The 19773-nt window shown below is 40.6% G+C and overlaps 1 protein-coding gene across 1 annotated transcript; it reads right to left on the reverse strand.

Annotated features, from left to right (window-relative positions):
- Window positions 1–14205: 14205 nt before the first annotated feature.
- LOC115363682 (C-type lectin domain family 10 member A-like) lies at window positions 14206–17973 on the reverse strand. Its single transcript, XM_030057958.1, has 3 exons — window positions 17890–17973; window positions 17161–17510; window positions 14206–14346 (listed from the first exon to the last, which is right to left on the reverse strand). Exons 1-3 carry the CDS (start codon window positions 17924–17926, stop codon window positions 14206–14208), a joined length of 528 nt encoding a protein of 175 aa, XP_029913818.1. The 5' UTR covers window positions 17927–17973.
- Window positions 17974–19773: the final 1800 nt, after the last annotated feature.

The following is a 19773-nucleotide window of genomic DNA, read 5'->3' on the forward strand; positions in this document are numbered from 1 at the left end:
ATCTTTTAGAATTGATTTTAGAGTTCATGAACTTGTTCACGAAGCTTGAAATGACCTCGCTCCCTCCACACATCAGAGATTTTCTTTCATTTTATGTTCCAGCCACATCACTGAGGTTTCTCCACAGCTCATCTTTTAAATGTTGCTGATGTGTCCTACTTAAGCACCAGTGTGGCTGCCTTCTGATTTTATGCCCCTAAACTGGGGAACACACACTGTCCCTGGATATCAGAACGGCAAGATCGCTTGGTATTTTTAAAAGGAAACGAAAAACCTATCTTTTGAATATGGCTTTTATTTTGGAGTAACGTTAAAGTCTTAGTTTTTCAGTTTAATCATTGTTTTTTATTTGTATTTTTATTCTTGAGTTTGTTTTTATTCATTTGTTTAATGTTTTATGATTTTGTTGTTGTAATTTTTAGTCTAGCATATTTTATTGTTATGTATTGTTTTTATTTTTTGCCTGTGTTATTTTAATCTTGGAATGTGAAGCACTTTGGGCTGCATGCTTGTATGAAAGGTGCTATAAAAATTGTCATGTCACCTCCACCCTCCTGCAGCTTACACACACACACTGGCCTGTTTTCCTGATTTCATCTTCTGCCTGATGTTCTTGTACTGTAGCCTGTTTTTTTCTAAATTATGGTTTTGACTTTGAAAATAGACTGCACCACCCTTTTCTTGCATTTGGGCCCTTTTGACATGTTGTGACATCAGTATAAAAATAAATAAACTTGAGTTGAGTTCTTTCTTATCAGTCATCACAGCGTATTTGTTTACCTGAAACAATGCTGCTCTCTTGCTTGGGACATTATTTGAATTTTATGTTGCAGTTACAATTGGCTCAATATGCAAAGTAACAACAGACTTCTCTGCAGAGGTTTGCATGAGCGGGAGGACACACGCACACGCACAAGCACACACACACATACACACACAGAAAGAGAGAGAGAGAGAGAGAGAGAGAAAGAGAGAGAGAGAAAGAGAGAGAGAGAGAGAGAACACAATTGAGATATATATATATATATATATATACACACACACACACACACACACACACACACACATACACACACACATACACAAACATATACACAAAACTGTGCAGAGGAATAAAAATAACAGTGATTTTAGTTTGTAAGGTAAACTGCCTGTTTTTAACAACAAGATATCCAACATATATCCCACATATGTCCCACATATATAGACATACACACTGTTTTATTTTCAGTAGTGTTCATTCTGTTCTGTTCTGTTGTGGACACAGAAATGCTGAGAAATAAGAGCTGGGTCCCATGGCCGCTCCCCACCTCACTCAGATGCACTTGGCAGAGAGGGAGTGGAGAAGTCAGCACGTTAAGATAATAAAGAAGCAAAGGGAAAGCCAGTCTAAAGTGTCTTGGTGAGGTGTTTGGCCATCAGGAGCCGCCAGAAAAGTTTCTCAGCAGAGATTCTCCACATCTCTCCATCCCTCTGCTGGAGGTGATGGAGATCCATTCCTACAAAAGACATTCCCTCATTTGGTCTTTTGATGATGGTGCTGAGAATCTAAAATCTCCTTTAGGTGTTCACCTGGGTTAAGATGAGGTGAAGTTGAAGGTCATAGTGTGATCATTTACATGATTTCTAGCCTCATTAAACCGTTCAGTGAGCCCTGCTGCCCTGTGGAGGGGGGCTGTGGTCATCCTGGTAGAGACCATCTGGATAGAAATGTCTCATCACAGGATAAAAGTGATGAGTCATGACTAAGTTTGTATTGTTTTGCAGTGAGCCTCCTTTCCCTCTAAGAGGACAAACCCAAAATGCCGCCCACAGCAGGACAGACCCAGCAGACCCCCTCACTGTCCGGGTCCAACATTCAGGCCTGTAGCGTTCTCTTGTCCAGTGCCAGTCACCTCTCAAATGTGCATTTGGCTTTTTTTTTTTTTTTTTTTTTACTGAGGTTTAATGCACCTCAGCCCTGCTAAAACATTCCTGTCCATGCAGGCTGGAAGGTTGGAAACTCATGTGAAGTACTTTAGAAAACAACTTTATTAAAATAATTTCAGGTGCTTTAGTGCAAAAGAAATCACAAGTCACCTGTGTGATGAGGCTGGCTTCTGGTGATTGATGTAGTGAGCTGTTCAGAGTCATTCTTAAATATATCTCCACTTTTCTGTAGGAAACAGAGAGAACAACTTCTTTTTCAGTGGACTGCACCCAATCTAAGCAACAAGCCCTACTTTACACTGAGTTGACTCATACTGTAAAAATCCTCAGGATCTACATCAGGGGTGTCAAACTAGTGCCATGAAGGTTGCAGGTTTTCATTCCAACCGAAAACTTCAGCAGGTGATTTCACTGATTACCTCACCTTCAAGCAGAAAGGAGGAACCAATCAGTGAAATCACCTGGTGGAGTTTGTGGTTGGAATGAAAAATTGTTAACACTAATAAATAATTTTGAATAGTATAGTAATATTCAATGAAAGCACAAGCATAATGCAAGCGGTGCTAATTATGAATGTAAAACAGGGTGTTTTTAAGTGTTAAAAAGTTATGACTCCCCATGCCTCGAAGTGGGCTGTCTCGGTCTTTCTGTCTCTCCTCCCCTGCAGAGCGACAGCGCAGGACGGGCAGGAGGGATGAAGGTGTAGTGAGCGCAGGTGTGACCGGTGCACTCCTCCAACATCCAACAGGTTTCTTTGAGGCTGCACGTGCTGCTTTAACAGCACATGAAGCGATGACGTCACACGTTTCCGTAAACCTCTCCCACACCTCTTCTCCTGACCACCTCTATCTTTTACAATTGATTTTAAAGTTTATTAACTTGTTCACGAAGCTTGAAATGACCTCGCTCCCTCCACACATCAGAGATTTTCTTTCATTTTATGTTCCAGCCACATCACTGAGATTTCTCCACAGCTCATCTTTTAAATGTTGCTGATGTGTCCTAATTAAGCACCAGTGTGGCTGCCTTCTGTTTTTATGCCCCTAAAATGGGGAACACACACTGTCCCTGGATATCAGAATGACAAGCTCGCTTGGTATTTTTAAAAAGAAACAAAAAACCTATCTTGTGAATCTGGCTTTTATTTTGGAGTAATATTATAACCCTAGTGTGAAGCACTTTGGGCTGCATGCTTGTATGAAAGGTGCTATATAAATTGTCATGTCACCTCCACCCTCCTGCAGCTTACACACACACACTGGCCTATTTTCCTGATCTGATCCTCTGCCTGATGTTCTGGTACTGTCGACTTTCAAAACAGACTGTTCCACCCTTTTCTTGCATTTGGGCCCTTGTGACATATTGTGCCATAAATATAAATATAAATATAAATATAAATATAAATAAACCTGAGCTGATATCCAACAATTTGGGAATACCAGGTGTGTTTAAAAACTGGCAGACATATATGATGTTTTTGCTTTCCACAATAGGCAAGATTTTTTTTTTCTTTATTTCTGCACTCAAAGACCAATACTGTTGTAAACTGAAGAAAATGATTTACTACACAGACAGGAGGTGTATGTATTTAGAAATCTAAATGACTGACATCATGAGATTTTCACAACTCTTGCAACCCAACCCATTGTTACCCAACAGTGTCGCGGGGGCTGGCCCTGGTCATGAATAATATTCTCCAGTGAAACGGCACTACGTGAAGAATCAAAAGCATGTTCAGGGGCCGCAGCTCTCCGCCTGCTCCTCCTCGTTCTTCTCCTCTTTCCCTTCCTTGTGGAAGACCCTCCCATCAGGCTGCGTCACCCATCGGAGCTGCACGTCGTCACTCACGCCTTGGTCCTTCAGTCTCTGACGCAGCTGACAAACAGAAACACTCTTTATTATCGCCTCATCATTTGCCAACACCGCAGTCAGTGCTCCAACATCAATATTATAATACCAAAAGCAAAAGGCAGAAGAAGGAGGTGAGAAATCAGAGCACTAAACTTTGCAAAAAGCCCCCTCTCCCCTTTCATTAAAAATATTCACTTGTAAATGCATATACCACTGTACGTTGCTTATAAATCAGCCATGACAACAGTCTGTATAGATGGGACGTGCCGTGTTGTGCACACATACTTACCTCCACTGTTCTTTTTATTACTGCTATTTATTTCTTTTGTTTTGTGTCTTTCTTGTGTTGTGTGATATATATGTATTACAACCTGCAGCCTACTGTAAACCGGGGTCAAATTCTGTGTATGCATAAGCATGCTTGGACAATAAAAACCTATTTTTACTGTCCAAGCTCCACATAATACAAGTGATAAACAAGCAAATTGAGGCACCCATGCAAATAAACAGGCCATCAGATGTCAGCTCACAGGACAAAAGTACATTCAAACTGTATATTCTCTGAGGAAGTTTAAACTGATTAAAATAGGAATCGGTATGTCTGCTTTTGCTCCTGTGGGCTTTTCCATTTTTGCAGGACATCAAAACCAAAAGCCGACTGTCCTCGCTCTAGATCTTGTTGTTTAGTCAATGTCTGACTCATTTCCTTTACAATCCAGCCTGAAGACAGAGGGCTCTAGTTTCGCAGACCAGGCGAGGTGGGGGCGCAACGCACCTGCGCTTTGCCAACTGGGTGTGGCCAGGTGGATTTTGCAAGTTTGGCATGCCGTGTGTGCTGACGCACCGTCCCTCCTTCCGGCAGAAGGGAGGAGAGAGGGCGTGGAGTGCGTTTGACCAGGGGCGTCATAGTGTGTGTGTGTGTGTGTGTGTGTGTGTGTGTGTGTGTGTGTGTGTGGGGGGGGGGGGGGGGGGGGGGGGGGGGGGGGGGGGGCTGTCCTTGCCTTTAAAATGCGCTGCATGAAGGCTTAATGAACGTTTACACAATTGACATGGAGGTCTACTGCCGCAGGCGGAGCGGAGCCTGTGTAGTGGAAGTTTTCACAGTGCGCACACTTCACCAAAACCTCACAGGCAGGTTTCAGGTGATGTGCCAAGGTGCGTATCCCCGATAAAAAATTGTGTCCCCTGTCCGCGAGAGCCGACAGGAGCGCGCATACATTCAACAAGGGCGGAACTACGATGTTTTAGTGCTCAACTTTTATCCACGAGCTTTTGCAGAGAGTTAAGGTTGGGGTTAGGATTAGGTTTAGAGTTAGTGTTAGCAAATTTAAGAAGTTGCTTTGATTGAAAACCCATGTTTTACTCAGCAAAACCGGACAGGGGAAACAATTTTTATTTTTATACCTTGGCATAACACCCGGCCCTGCCCATGTTGGTGCCCTTGGTGAAATTACTCCCTTAATCCCCTGCGTCCTTCTATGCCTCTGCTGGGGGTTCGCCTGAGTGCGCCACCCTGCGCTGCGATGGGAAACTACAGCCCAGAAGGTTCATCGATATTAATGTAACAAGGACACACAAAAATAAAGTTTTGTTTGTTTGACCATTTAATTCGCTTTGACAAAACCCGAAGCTCATCTGAACAAAGAGGCTATACTGTGAACATTTCAGCTCCAGCTTCCTCACCTGCTGCAACAAGGCGTCCTTCATGGCCTCCAGGTCCGCTGAGGAGGCAGACTGCAGCCGCACTTTCACCACCTGCATCTTCATGACATCTTGTGGAATGGATATGCCATATTAATAAAAACAGGCTTTTCATCGACCAAGCAGCAAAATGATATGGCCAGTGACTAATACTTTTTTGTAAATATTGAATTGACAGAATCTCAAAATGACGTATGGATCTCTACTTACCACTGTAACAGACAAAGTAAAATCTGCGACTACATAAATAGTCATGCCATTTTCCCCGAAGTGAAACCACACAATGCTCATCTCCTCCTTCTGGTTGATTATAATACCATTTAGAGAATGACATGGTGCTCCCGTCTGACCACTTCCATGTGTCTCTGAACAGGCCGATCCAAGAGCTGTTGCTGATCAAACCTCTGATCTCCTCGTTCGCAGCGAGGTTCCTGACGCTGGCCAGGTCGGTGTAGTTCTGCCTGCAGTGGCTCTGAGCCTCGCTCCAGGTCTTGCCTTCTTCCACAAAAATCCATCTCGATGAGCCTTTGGTTCGATCTGCCAGTGAACATATAATTATAAATATATATTTTAAGAAGAAATCATGATTTAGTAGTGTCAGAACTAATGATGTCAAGAGTCACCATGGAAGAATATCAGCATAATAATATGATTTGCACTGAAAGAGGGAAAACAGCAAACACACTGAGGGGTGGTGATTATTGTTATTGTTTTTGATGAATTCACACCTTGTTGTTTTATTCTCACCATTGTAACAAATGAATGGGAGTCGACGACTACAAGGAAAATCCGACCATACTCCGCTTGTGCTCATTACCACACAGTGCTCATTACTGCCGGAGTTATCAGGTTGTCCACTGGCCCACATCCTGAACTCAGCCTCTCCTTCACCGTAGTAACTCTTATTTTGCAGAGACCACCTCCAGCTGTTAATGTCATCGTCCAGCCCTATCCAGACGTGACCTCTGTGATGACTCCCCACAGCGTCATTCAGCTTGGTCACGTCTTCCTCGCTGCTTACGGTGGCCAGGTCTGTGTAGTGCTGCCTGCAGTAGCTCTGCGCTTCAGTCCAGTTCATTGATTTTTCAACCAAATGGTATTGACGAGGAAAACAGGAGGGGAGGCTGCCCAGCCCTGTGCCGACATGCAAAGCATCTCATTTAGAGCAACTCACTTTGTACAGTGACTCCTGCATACAAAGGAGCTCATGTCTGAATACTAACAATGCACTTGCAAAGTAAAGGTGAGATTTACTTAATTAAATAGACTTCTTTACTTAAATATCATGTACATATGCAAGAGATGCCGGCATAAATGATGGATTAGGTCTGATGTGTTTTACACATCTCATGCATCTCACATACATCACAGTAAGATCATACAGGCTAGAAACATTAAGAGACATCATACATCTGCTTGGTTTCTGTGGGCAAATCAGACCTTAGACTCTATATTAAAGATCTCCTCCATGGGCTGATTTCACAATAAAGTCGAAATTTTGGGGGGGAATATATGACAGTCAAGTGACACTAACCTGATAAGAGGATGAAGATTAACGCATTCCCTGCCATGACCAAATGACACCACAGCTCTCTTACACTTTGTTGTCAGCAGGATAAGATGATCACTGGTGAGAAGGGCCGGAGAGACATTTTGAATTTGAAAAGAATCCAAGTCATATTTGACATATCAGTGAAACAAAATGTTCTCATGAAAATCCATGACAATTAATCGTATCTGAACAATGCACCAAAAATAAATAAAAATAACCATCCTGTTTTCCTTGTTTAATCTTATTTTAATATCAAGACTAACCCGTCACCTCACCACCAAATGTCAGGACCTGGCTGAAGTGTATTTCAAATTCACTTCATCTAATAGCAAGGGCAATTTATGTTTTAAAAAATAATAATAATGGCTTACCCCTCTTGTGTAAAATACAGAGATGTAGGCTGTCTCGGTCTTTCTGTCTCTCCTCCCCTGCAGAGCGACAGCGCAGGCCGGGCAGGAGGGATGAAGCGTCAGTGTGATGGAGGTGTAGTGAGCACAGGTGTGACCGGGGCACTCCTCCAACATCCAACAGGTTTCTTTGAGGCTGCACGTGCTGCTTTAACAGAAAATGAAGCGATGACGTCACACGTTTCTGTAAACCTCTCCCACACCTCTTCTCCTGGCCACCTGTATCTTTTAGAATTGATTTTAGAGTTATTTTCTTGCATTTGGGCCCTTGTGACATATTGTGCTATAAATATAAATATAAATAAACTTGAGTTGAGTTTTTTTTTTTTTTTTTTTTTTTTTGTTATCAGTCATGACAACGTATTTGATTATCTGACTGAAACAATGCTGCTCTCTTGCTTGGGACACTATTTGAATATTGCAAACATGAATATTGCAAATCCGTGTTCTGGGGAAAAGGACCAGGACATGAAAGCACAGAAACACACACACACACACACACATAAACACACAGAACGAGAGAGAGAGAGAGCACAATTGAGAGTGTGTGCATGCATTGGGGGAAGAGGGGAGTACAACAGAGTACAAGTTATATACACTCCTTATCAAAATCTTAAGACCAGTTGAGAAATTGCAAGAATTTACATTTTGCACTGTTGGATCTTAAAAAGATTCTAAGTAGAGCTTCAAAATGCCAAAAGAAGAAATGGGAGTGAGACAAAAAAAAATTGAGTAAGGAATTTATTGCAAACAACCATTAAACTGAAATAGGCTGTTCATCAGCTGATCAAAAGTTTAAGACCACAGCCTTTAAAAGCCCAAATCTTCGCAAAAATGTGGATTCAGTGTCATTTTCTGTCAGGTATCCACTCTGTCATGACCTCCTGATGGCAAAGGCAAAAAGGCTTTCTTGTTAATCACCTCAAAAATTCGAGGCTAGTGGGAATGTTGCTCCAAGTGGTGAAGATGACTTCACGGAGGGCATCCACTGTCTGGAACTGGTGTCCATTTCTGTAAACTTCCCTTGCCATCCAATCCCAAATGTTCTCAATTGGATTTAGAGGAGAACACGGGGAACACAGGGGAACACGCAGGATGGTTCAAAAGAGTGATGTTATTTCTCTGGAAGAAGTCCTTTGTCAGGCGGGCGTTGTGAACTGCAGCGTTGTCCTGTTGAAAAACCCAGTCATTACCACACAGACGATGGCCTTCAGTTGTGAGTTGTGTGCTTTGCACACTCTTGGCATTCTCTCGATGAGCTTCAAGAGGTAGTCACCTGAAATGGTTTTCACTTCACAGGTGTGCCTTATCAGGGTTAATTAGTGCAATTTCTTGCTTTATCAGTGGGGTTGGGACCATCAGTTGTGTTGTGCAGAAGTCAGGTTACTACACAGCCGACAGCCCTATTGGACAACTGTTAAAATTCATATTATGGCAAGAACCAATCAGCTAACTAAAGAAAAACCAGTGGCCATCATTACTTTAAGAAATGAAAGTCAGTCAGTCCAGAAAATTGCAAAAACTTTAAATGTGTTCCCAAGTGGAGTCGCAAAAATCATCAAGCGCTACAACGAAACTGGCACACATGAGGATCGACCCAGGAAAGGAAGACCAAGAGTCACCTCTGCTTCTGAGGACAAATTCATCCGAGTCACCAGCCTCAGAAATGGCAAGTTAACAGCAGCTCAGATCAGAGACCAGATAAATGCCACACAGAGTTCTAGCAGCAGACCCATCTCTAGAACAACTGTTAAGAGGAGACTGCGCCAATCAGGCCTTCATGGTCAAATAGCTGCTAGGAAACCACTGCTAAGGAGAGGCAACAAGCAGAAGAGATTTGTTTGGGCCAAGAAACACAAGGAATGGACATTAGACCAGTGGAAATCTGTGCTTTGGTCTGATGAGTCCAAATTTGAGATTTTTGGTTCCAACCGCCGTGTCTTTGTGAGACGCAGAAAAGGTGAACGGATGGATTCCACATGCCTGGTTCCCACTGTGAAGCATGGAGGAGGAGGTGTGATGGTGTGGGGGTGTTTTGCTGGTGACACTGTTGGGGATTTATTCAAAATTGAAGGCACACTGAACCAGCATGGCTACCACAGCATCCTGCAGCGGCATGCCATCCCATCCGGTTTGCGTTTAGTTGGACCATCATTTATTTTTCAACAGGACAATGACCCCAAACACACCTCCAGGCTGTGTAAGGGCTATTTGACCAAGAAGGAGAGCGATGGAGTGCTGCGGCAGATGACCTGGCCTCCACAGTCACCGGACCTGAACCCAATCCAGATGGTTTGGGGTGAGCTGGACCGCAGAGTGAAGGCAAAGGGGCCAACAAGTGCTAAACACCTCTGGGAACTCCTTCAAGACTGTTGGAAAACCATTTCAAGTGACTACCTCTTGAAGCTCATCGAGAGAATGCCAAGAGTGTGCAAAGCAGTAATCAGAGAAAAGGGTGGCTATTTTGAAGAAACTAGAATATAAAACATGTTTTCAGTTATTTCACCTTTTTTTGTTAAGTACATAACTCCACGTGTTCATTCATAGTTTTGAGTCCTTCAGTGAGAATCTACAATGTAAATAGTCATGAAAATAAAGAAAACGCATTGAATGAGAAGGTGTGTCCAAACTTTTGGCCTGTACTGTATATCCCACATATGTCCCCCATACATATACATACACACTGTTTTATTTTCAGTAGTGTTCATTCTGTTTTGGTCTGGTCTTGACACAGAAATGCTGAGAAATAAGAGCTGGGTCCCATGGCCGCTTCCCACCTCACTCAGATGCACTTGGCAGAGAGGGAGTGGAGAAGTCAGCTCGTTAAGATAATGAAGAAGCAAAGGAAAAGCCAGTCTAAAGTGTCTTGGTGAGGTGTTTGGCCACCAGGAGCTGGCAGAAAAGTTTCTCAGCAGAGATTCTCCACATCTCTCCACCCCTCTGCTGGAGGTGATGGAGATCCATTCCTACAAAAGACATTCCCTCATTTGGTCTTTTGATGATGGCACTGAACAGTCTAAAATCTTCCTTAGGTCTTCACCTGGGTTAAGATGAGGTGAATGTGAATGTCATAGAATGATAATTTACATGAACTTTCTCTTGTCCAAAAGATAGTGAAGGATGACTCATCACTTTTTGTCCACATCTCTGTACACCAGTACCAGTCAACTCTCAAATGTGCATTTGTCTTTTTTTTTTTTTTTTTTTACTGAGGTTTAATGCACCTCAGCCCTGCTAAAACATTCCTGTCCATGCAGGCTGGAAGGTTGGAAACTCATGTGAAGTACTTTAGAAAATAACTTTATTAAAATCATTTGAGGTGCTTTAGAGCAAAAGAAATCAAAAGTCACCTCTGTGATGAGGCTGGCTTCTGGTGATTGATGTAGTAAGCTGGCACAGTGATAGGCTGCTAAATACCTGGAGGAGCCACACGGTTGATTCTTTTTTATGGCCTACAACGCTCTTTCTTTATTAGTCCAGTTAATCACTTTATCATTAAAATGTTAAGCAGTATTGCTATTATTATATTTTACAGCATTATTCTTAGTTTTAGTAGTAATAGGCTAAGATCATTTGTAATGGTAGTCGGGATTTGCAGTTTGGCCTTAAAAGTACAGTTTCATGTCCGGACCTGAAATCTCTCTTACAAGAATCACAGGACAACAAGAGCAAAACAATGATTTAAAACAAGAGACTATAATAAACAAACCTAACACATGCAAGGAGGATCGCCAAGTTGGAGTGGAATTTATATTACGTGTGTCGCCACAAGGGGGCACTGTGACCTTGATAATTATGCTTGTTATGCCTGTAGGCTTTGAGGTGAACTGCACTGTCTGTTATTCCTGCCTACAGTAGTATTGTTATTCTGAGTGTAGAGAATTTATATCGTTTACATTTTGTCACCATTATAAGTAGTAATATTTTTAATTATCTTAATATTCCTATTATGCAACAATGGCCTGTAATTTAAATGGCCTTGCTTTTTTGAAGACAAACAAATATCTTTTCCGTAGACCACACCTAAGGATTCACGAGTTTGTTCAATAAAGGGAAAGAAAAAAGTCCTGCCTCCTGTGTGCTGACCGACACACCACAGAGACACTCACCTCACCGTTTTATTAATTATGAATACAAATTTTATTTAACTAAAGGGTTCTGTTGAGATTTTCTTTTTCTTCCAAGAACAAGACAACTTGAATAACTGGAATATCTCGAGTAAGTTGCCTGTTATTTGGAGAATTCTCTTCATTCGAGACCTCAAATGTTTTCTCATAATGATAAACAATCATCTTTTTGTTTATTGCTATGTTGACCTCCACAACATTAAACAGCCTAAAAATTTCTTTCATGATTTCCAAGATTTGCTTATATATGTATTTATTTGTTTGTTTGTGCAATTTGTTTGTTTGTTTGTTCAAGCTTGAAAACCGAGGTTTATATTTTTCAGTTTGTGTTCACATTGTGGAAAATGTGTAAATTCAATTGTGTTTATTACTGAGGTTGTAGTTTGCAGAGGTCTTGCACTGGACTATATTACATTGAGAGGTGTTCCTAATTTTTTGTCCTCCCTATTTTATATAGGCTACATGATGTGGACAGAATATTAGAAACCGCTTGACACCGCTTGACACGCTGCTTACACCTTTGCCGATTTTCTATACACCACATTCCTATTTCCGTAAGTCTCACAAAGAGAATGTATCATAATTATCTCAGTGTCTTTTTTGTGGTGAAAGATATGGAAAAATTTATACATGCTATTTACATGTCATAGCCTATGCTTATATATTGTCAATACAAGCACACTAACTCATCAAATTATTTCCCATTATAAATCTTAAAAATATGTACAGATTAGTGATAGTGTGTACTAATAACCTTTATTGATGAACCGAATTTCACACAAAAGGAAAATCAAAGAACATACAGATCAATTGCAGTTTGCACCAACCAATCAATTACCACAAATGGAATAATCAGCTTTCAAAAGATGAGTGAATAAAAGAAAAGGGGAAAAGGCAGAAAACAATTTTTTTTAAGATGTCAAATAAAACCAAATGTCTGTTTAAACTGGTGTTGATATACAAACAGAAAACGGCATAGACTTTCCTCTGTCTCTTTTATTTTCACAAAGGTACCAGCTATCCATCAATATATATATGTGTAGGGGAGACCGGGGTTAGTTGGCTACAGGGGTAGGTTGGCACACCTCCGTTTTCTGGGTCCCTGGTGGTCACAGACTAACAAATGTGACATCAAAATGGTTGTCTTTTTGATCTGCATTTATCTCATATGTTAAAACAGCTGAAAGTCACTCACTTTTTTCGTGAGGGCAACAAGTCAGTTTTTTAGCACCAAAAGTAAATAAATTGCCCGGACACAAAAATGTTTATAAAACTGTTTTGGATAGAGATATTTGAAATGTGTTTTTTCCAGTTAATAGAGATAGGAGTCAGCTACATTTTGATATAAAACTTGAAAGTTTGTAATGATGAGTGATGATAGTGGGTGATATCATAATCACAAAAGTGGCTCCTAATGCAAGCGGGGTTGGTTGGCACACTCATTTTGGGGTCATTTGGCACATGTGTAGTTACACTTTTGACAAGATATGCATTATACATATATCAAATATGATTAAACATAAATCTATACAAAATGATTTTGTGTGTAGTGGGTTGACACAATATTGTTTTTCTTCCTTGACCCATGACTATATTTCTTCTAATTTTCCTGTCAATACACTTATACATTTTTGAGATATTACGCTGTTGAAGGCCCTATTTGGCCTACTGTCCCTTTACAGATGTGGGCACTGCCTTTTAAGAATATTGTGGGTGCTGTTATGAGAGGCATGAGAAAACATTCATGCTCTAGTAGGCTAACGCTGAAATAAATCCCCTAGCTAGCCAGAAGACCTACAAGTTTGAAAAGTGAGTAGCACAGTCTATTTTGTATATTCATCATCATATGTAAGATTGAAATAAATGTAAAACAATCAAATGTCTAAATCTTAAATTAGATTGTTGTTCCGTTTTTATTTCTCTGGGGCACACTGATAGCTAACCCCAGGTTTAATCACAGTGGCCCAGTTAGTTTCTGACCGCCACTCTTTGCTGCATTTCTGCAACCTGCAACCTGCAACCTGTTCTCTTGTTTGGAATAAATGTTCAAATTGCCTCTACTGGTTACTTTAATCATTTATTTTCATATCGTGCCAACCAGCCCCATAAGGTGTGCCAACCAACCCCGTGATGGGGCTGGTTGGCACAAGTGCACAACATGACTTTTATCATAAATACCTTGATTTTAGAAAATAATTGTGGACATTATAATATGTCGAGTTAAAGCTGAGACCTCAACCTTTCAGTTAAGGCCGGTTAGAATATTCTCACAAAAAATATGCCTGAGTTCTACGACAGAGAGTGAAAAGTGTGCCAACTAGCCCCGGTCTCCATATATAGAGAGAGAGAGAGAGAGAAAGAGAGAGAGAGAGAGAGAGAGAGAGAGAGAGAGAGAGACATGTATATATATATAGACATGTATTAGACATGTATATATACAGACATGTATTTTATGATTTTATTTCCTATAAGCAGAGCTATCATATGGCTTTGGATCTCTGTGAAAAATACAGTTCACATGTAAAAGAATGCCAGCATGTTTCCAATTACTGGGATTTTCTTTTTTGTACTTTTTCATGCTAAGTCATCAATAATATTCTCCAGTTAAACAGCACTACGGGAAGAATCAAAAGCATGTTCAGGGGCCGCAGCTCTCCGCCTGCTCCTCCGTGTCCTCCTCCTCTTTCCCTTCCTTGTGGAAGACCCTCCCATCAGGCTGCGTCACCCATCGGAGCTGCACGTCGTCACTCACGCCTTGGTCCTTCAGTCTCTGACGCAGCTGACAAACAGAAACACTCTTTATTATCGCCTCATCGTTTGCCAAAACCACAGTCAGTGCTCCAACATCCAGTGCCGGCTGTGACGTGCCGTGTTGTGCACACATACTTACCTCCACTGTTCTATTTATTACTGCTATTGATTTCCTTTGGTTGGTGTCTTTGTTGTGTTATATATATATATATATATATATATATATATATATATATACATATGTGTGTGTGTGTGTGTGTGTGTAAGCCTATGGTAAACCGGAGTCAAATTCTTAGTATGCATAAGCATGCTTGGCCAATACAAACAGTTTTTTACTGGCTAACGCGCCCATATAAACAGGCCATCAGATGTCAGCTCACAGGACACAGGTACATTCAAAGTGCATAGCCTATTCTCTGGGGAAATTTAAATTGATTAAAAGGAATCGGTGTGTCTGGTTTTGCCCCTGTGGCCTTTTCCATTTTTGTAGGGCATCAAAACCAAAAGCCAACTGTCCTCGCTCTAGATCTTGTTGTTTGGTAAATGTCTGCCTCATTTCCTTCACCATCCAGCCTGCAGACAGAACGATCATCGATATTGTTGTACCAAGGACAGACAAAAATAAAGTTTTGTGACCATTTAGTTCGCTTTGATACATGGACTTAGAATTGGGTAGGGACGCCAGGGACACGTCACTACCAATATCCAGCCACTACTGTAGGCTATAGTCTCTACCAATATAAACACTTCGCCAGTGTCCAGTCAATGCTTCTGGTACACAAAGGGTTAACAGTCGGTCTAGAAGTCCCGCCTCTAGCCTAATATCGCTCAACGATTGGCTCTGCCAATAGGCCCACTTTATTTATTATGGGCCTATTGCTGATGTGTAGTTGATAATAATGGTGATAACAATAATAGTCAACTAAGCTAATGATGTTTTTCTTCACTGTTTATTTCGTCAGGTGGCAGTTATAACAATAGTTCAGCATGCTTATTTGAAATGAGAGCTTTTCTCAGGCACATTGGCCTGTTGTCTCAAGGGAACACAGAATTATACATTTTTACTAACCATGATTTAAAATGTCAAGATTAGACTGTAGAGCCTCAACAACACACAGATTATCTATCTATCTATCTATCTATCTATCTATCTATCTATCTATCGATAGATCAGTTGTGTGTTGAGAGGCAGCAACAGTTTGAAAAACACCAACAAAGAAAGTCTGTGAGGAAAATGCAGTAAAACCTCAGATAACAAATGTTAATGTGCTTTTATACATCCATATTGATGTGGAATAATCTAGTGCTGAAGTGGCTGACATCATGAGAGGATTGGCAGTTGAAGTGAGAGTCCTGCTGGATCAGGTTGAAATCCTTGTCAGGCTGCTTTTAGTCATCACAGTTTCACCAGCTGAGGCTGAGAGAAGTTCCAATGCTCTCAAGAGACTTAAAACATGGCTTAAAACCACACACAAGTACACAAGTAAGACTGAACAGTCTTGCTGTGTGCCATGTCCATCAGAACAAACTGGACAGTATTGACCTGACAGAGCTTTGCCAACAGTTCATTTCTGTTACAGACCATAGGCATGTGTTTGGCTCTTCCAAATAAGAGCAATGGACACTACTCTGTTTGTATTTAGGTATTTGGTGTCAAACATTTATTATATTATATTATATTATATTTATGTTTATTTACGATGTTGTTGATGTACAGTATGATGCACAGTTGCACTATAGAGTGAAGACGAGAACTCTGTTAAATTGCCTGCTTGTCTTTCTTTAGTTGCCTTTATCTTACAACATTACAGAATCATTAAATGCTTGTAGTCAGTATGGATATTCAGATATGCAGTATAAATATTAATGTCAATCCCTAAATCGTTTTGTTTTTTTTTTTTTGTTTTTTTTTTCTAATTATGATCGTTGGCTTGTTTATTTGATCAGCTCTACATGACGTGAAAATGCAGTCATAAATGCAAAAAACATCAACTTTCAGGGGAACTGCCTTGGAGACCTTTTATGTCCCCTCCAATGTCAAAATCAAACCTATGCCCTTGGTGATATACTGTATGTAAGTATTACAAGTACACAGTAAACCGGAGCAAAATTCTTTGTATGCATAAGTACGCTTGGCCAATAAAAACGTGTTTTAATTGTCCAAGCGCCACATAACACAAGTGATGGATAAGTCATATTAATAAAAACAGGCTTTTCATCCACCAAGCAGCAAAATAATGTGGCCAGTGACTAACAGTTTTTTGTAAAGTTTGAATTGACAGAATTTCATATTGTAGATCTCTACTTACCACTGTAACAGGCAAAGAAATATCTGCGACTACATAAATAGTCATGCCATTTTCCCAGATGTGAAGTCGCACAATGCTCATCTCCTCCTTCTGGTTGATTATCATCCCATTTAGAGAATGACATGGTGCTCCCGTCTGACCACTTCCATCCGTCTCTGAACAGGCCGATCCAAGAGCTGTTGCTGATCAAACCTCTGATCTCCTCGTTCTCAGCGAGGTTCCTGATGCTGGCCAGGTCGGTGTAGCTCTGCCTGCAGTAGCTCTGAGCCTCGCTCCAGGTCTTACCTTCTTCCACAAAAACCCATCTCGATGAGCCTCTGGTTCGATCTGCCGGTGAACATATATTTATAAATATATTTTTAAGCAGAAATCATGATTTAGTACTGTCAGAACTAATGATAACAAGAGTCACCTTGGAAGAATATCAGCAAAATAATATGATTTGCACTGAAAGAGGGAAAACAGCAAACACACTGAGGGGTGGTGATTATTGTTATTGTTTTTGATGAATTCACACCTTGTTTTATTCTCACCATTGTAACAGATGAATGGGAGTCGACGACTACAAGGAAAATCCGACCATACTCCGACAACCCGGAGTTATCGGGTTGTCCACTGGCCCACATCCTGAACTCAGCCTCTCCTTCACCGTAGTAACTCTTATTTTGCAGAGACCACCTCCAGCTGTTAATGTCATCGTACAGCCCTATCCAGCTGCGATGACTCCCCACAGCGTCATTCAGCTTGGCCACGTCTTCCTCGCTGCTTACGGTGGCCAGGTCTGTGTAGTGCTGCCTGCAGTAGCTCTGCGCTTCACTCCAGGTCATTGATGTTTCAATCAAGTGGTACTGACGAGGAAAACAGGAGGGGAGGCTGCCCAGCCCTGTGCCGACATGCAAAACATCTCATTTAGAGCAACTCGCTTTGTACAGTGACTCCTGCATACAAAGGAGCTCATGTCTGAATACTAACAATGCACTTGCAAAGTAACGGTTAGATTTATTTAATTAAATAGACTTCTTTACTTAATTATCATGTACGCAAGAGATGCCGGCATAAATGATGGATTAGGTCTGATGTGTTTTACGCTCTCATGCATCTCACAGACATCACAGTAAAATCATACAGGCTAGAAAAATTAAGAGACATCATACATCTGCTTGGTTTCTGTGGGCAAATCAGACCTTAAGAACTCCTCCATGGGCTGATTTCACAATGAATTAGAAATTTTGGGGGTAAGATGACAGTCAAGTGACACTAACCTGACAAGAGGATGAAGATTAACGCATTCCCTGCCATGACCAAATGACACCACAGCTCTCTTACACTTTGTTGTCAGCAGGATAAGATGATCACTGGTGAGAAGGGCCAGTGAAACATTTTGAATTTGAAAAGAATCCAAGTCATATTTGACATATCAGTGAAGCAAAATGTTCTCATGAAAATCCATGACAATGAATCGTATCTGAACAATGCACCAAAAATAAATAAATAAATAAATAAAAATAACCGTCCTGTTTTCCTTGTTTAATCTTGTTTTAATATCAAGACTAACCCGTCACCTCACCACCAAATGTCAGGACCTGGCTGAAGTGTATTTCAAATTCACTTTATCTAATAGCAAGGGCAATTTATGTTTTAAAAAATAATAATAATGCTTACTCCTCTTGTGAAAAATACAGAGGCGTAGGCTGTCTCAGTCCTTCTGTTTCTCCACCCCTGCAGAGCGACAGCGCAGGCCGGGCAGGAGGGATGAAGCCTCAGTGTGATGGAGGTGTAGTGAGCGCAGGTGTGACCGGGGCACTCCTCCAACATCCAACAGGTTTCTTTGAGGCTGCACGTGCTGCTTTAACAGAACATGAAGCGATGACATCACAAGCTTCTGTTAACCTCTCCCACACCTCTTCTCCTGGCCACCTGTATCTTTTAGAATTGATTTTAAAGTTCATGAACTTGTTCACGAAGTTTTAAATGACCTCGCTCCCTCCATACATCAGATTTTAATCTGACCTCTTGAGATATAGGCTAAACTAGGCAAAAAAAAAAAAAAAAAAAAAGTTCTGCACCCTGATTCGTCTTCTTTCCAATGAGATTCAACTTGTTTCTGGAACGAGTGACACCGGAAATTGTGTGGGAAGCAACCAATTTTTTTAAATTAATTAATTAATTTATTTATTTATTTTGAGAAAATCCCCTGCAATATCAACCATCTTGCAGAATGGTGCACAGAAAACAACTTACTGCTCAACGTTTTCAATGAGAAATAAGTTGTAAGGATTGTCAATCGATTGGTATGACCAACATGGCTAAACATGTCAGAGTAATTTTAAGTTGATTTAATTAAACAGTTACTTTGGTGGTCCGTGGATTCATTTTTATCATGTGGATTGAAGTTTGCGTAGCCCATATAAATGCTCGGGAAATCTGTTGTTCAAATGAAATTAACTTGATCCATCGGGGCGTTTTATGTAAATATCCTACATTAAGATACTGTAGGATACCCATTAAAATGCATAGAAATGCAGGAAATTGAACCGTGATGCTGATGTGATGATCGTCTGTCTCAGTGGAAGTGCTGCAGCCTAGTGGAGTATAGGCTACTGACTGATGATGATCAAATGTGCTCGAAATTATTTGCATATGTAGGAGTTGAATTTGCATTGAATTATGCAACATATTTGTTTCCACCAAAATGCAAAGTTGACTGTTTATATTATCAGTTTTATATTTAAGTTTTATTTCACATACTTGGGTATGGGGATGATGATTTTACAGTATGCTGGTATTGAGGCCTTTGGGTTAGAGGTGAGTCCTGAGTTCAGGACATTAGGGTTTCCATTTCCAAAATGGTGATATTGATGTTGACATTCATTTTATTGATTATTGTTTATTTTGCCCCATTCACCTTAGGTTAACAACAACAAAAATGAAATTTCTTAATTTCTTAATTTCTTAAAAGCTTAAATTTCCATGGAAACTTTTTAAAAACCTCATTCAAATTGATGACAAGAAAAAAAACGAAAAATCCCAAAATTCCCGAGCCGAATTTTCCCGGGAATTTTCGGAAAAATTGGGAAAAAAGTGACCGCAAAACTTTTCTGAAAATTTCCAATATTCCAGAGCGAAAATTCCCACGGGAATTTTTG

This window comes from Myripristis murdjan, chromosome 8, assembly GCF_902150065.1.
Source record: "Myripristis murdjan chromosome 8, fMyrMur1.1, whole genome shotgun sequence".
In the NCBI taxonomy this organism is placed as follows: Eukaryota; Metazoa; Chordata; class Actinopteri; order Holocentriformes; family Holocentridae; genus Myripristis; species Myripristis murdjan.

Excerpts from the sequence above, each read along its gene's own strand:
- LOC115363682 (XM_030057958.1), bottom strand. The coding sequence starts at position 17,926 with ATGGCAGGGAATGCGTTAATCTTCATCCTCTTGTCAG. Across the intron at positions 17,511-17,889 it reads AATCTTCATCCTCTTGTCAG|GGCTGGGCAGCCTCCCCTCC; the intron begins GTTAGTGTCACT and ends ATGTCGGCACAG. Across the intron at positions 14,347-17,160 it reads CCCATTCATCTGTTACAATG|CTGCGTCAGAGACTGAAGGA; the intron begins GTGAGAATAAAA and ends TCTGTTTGTCAG.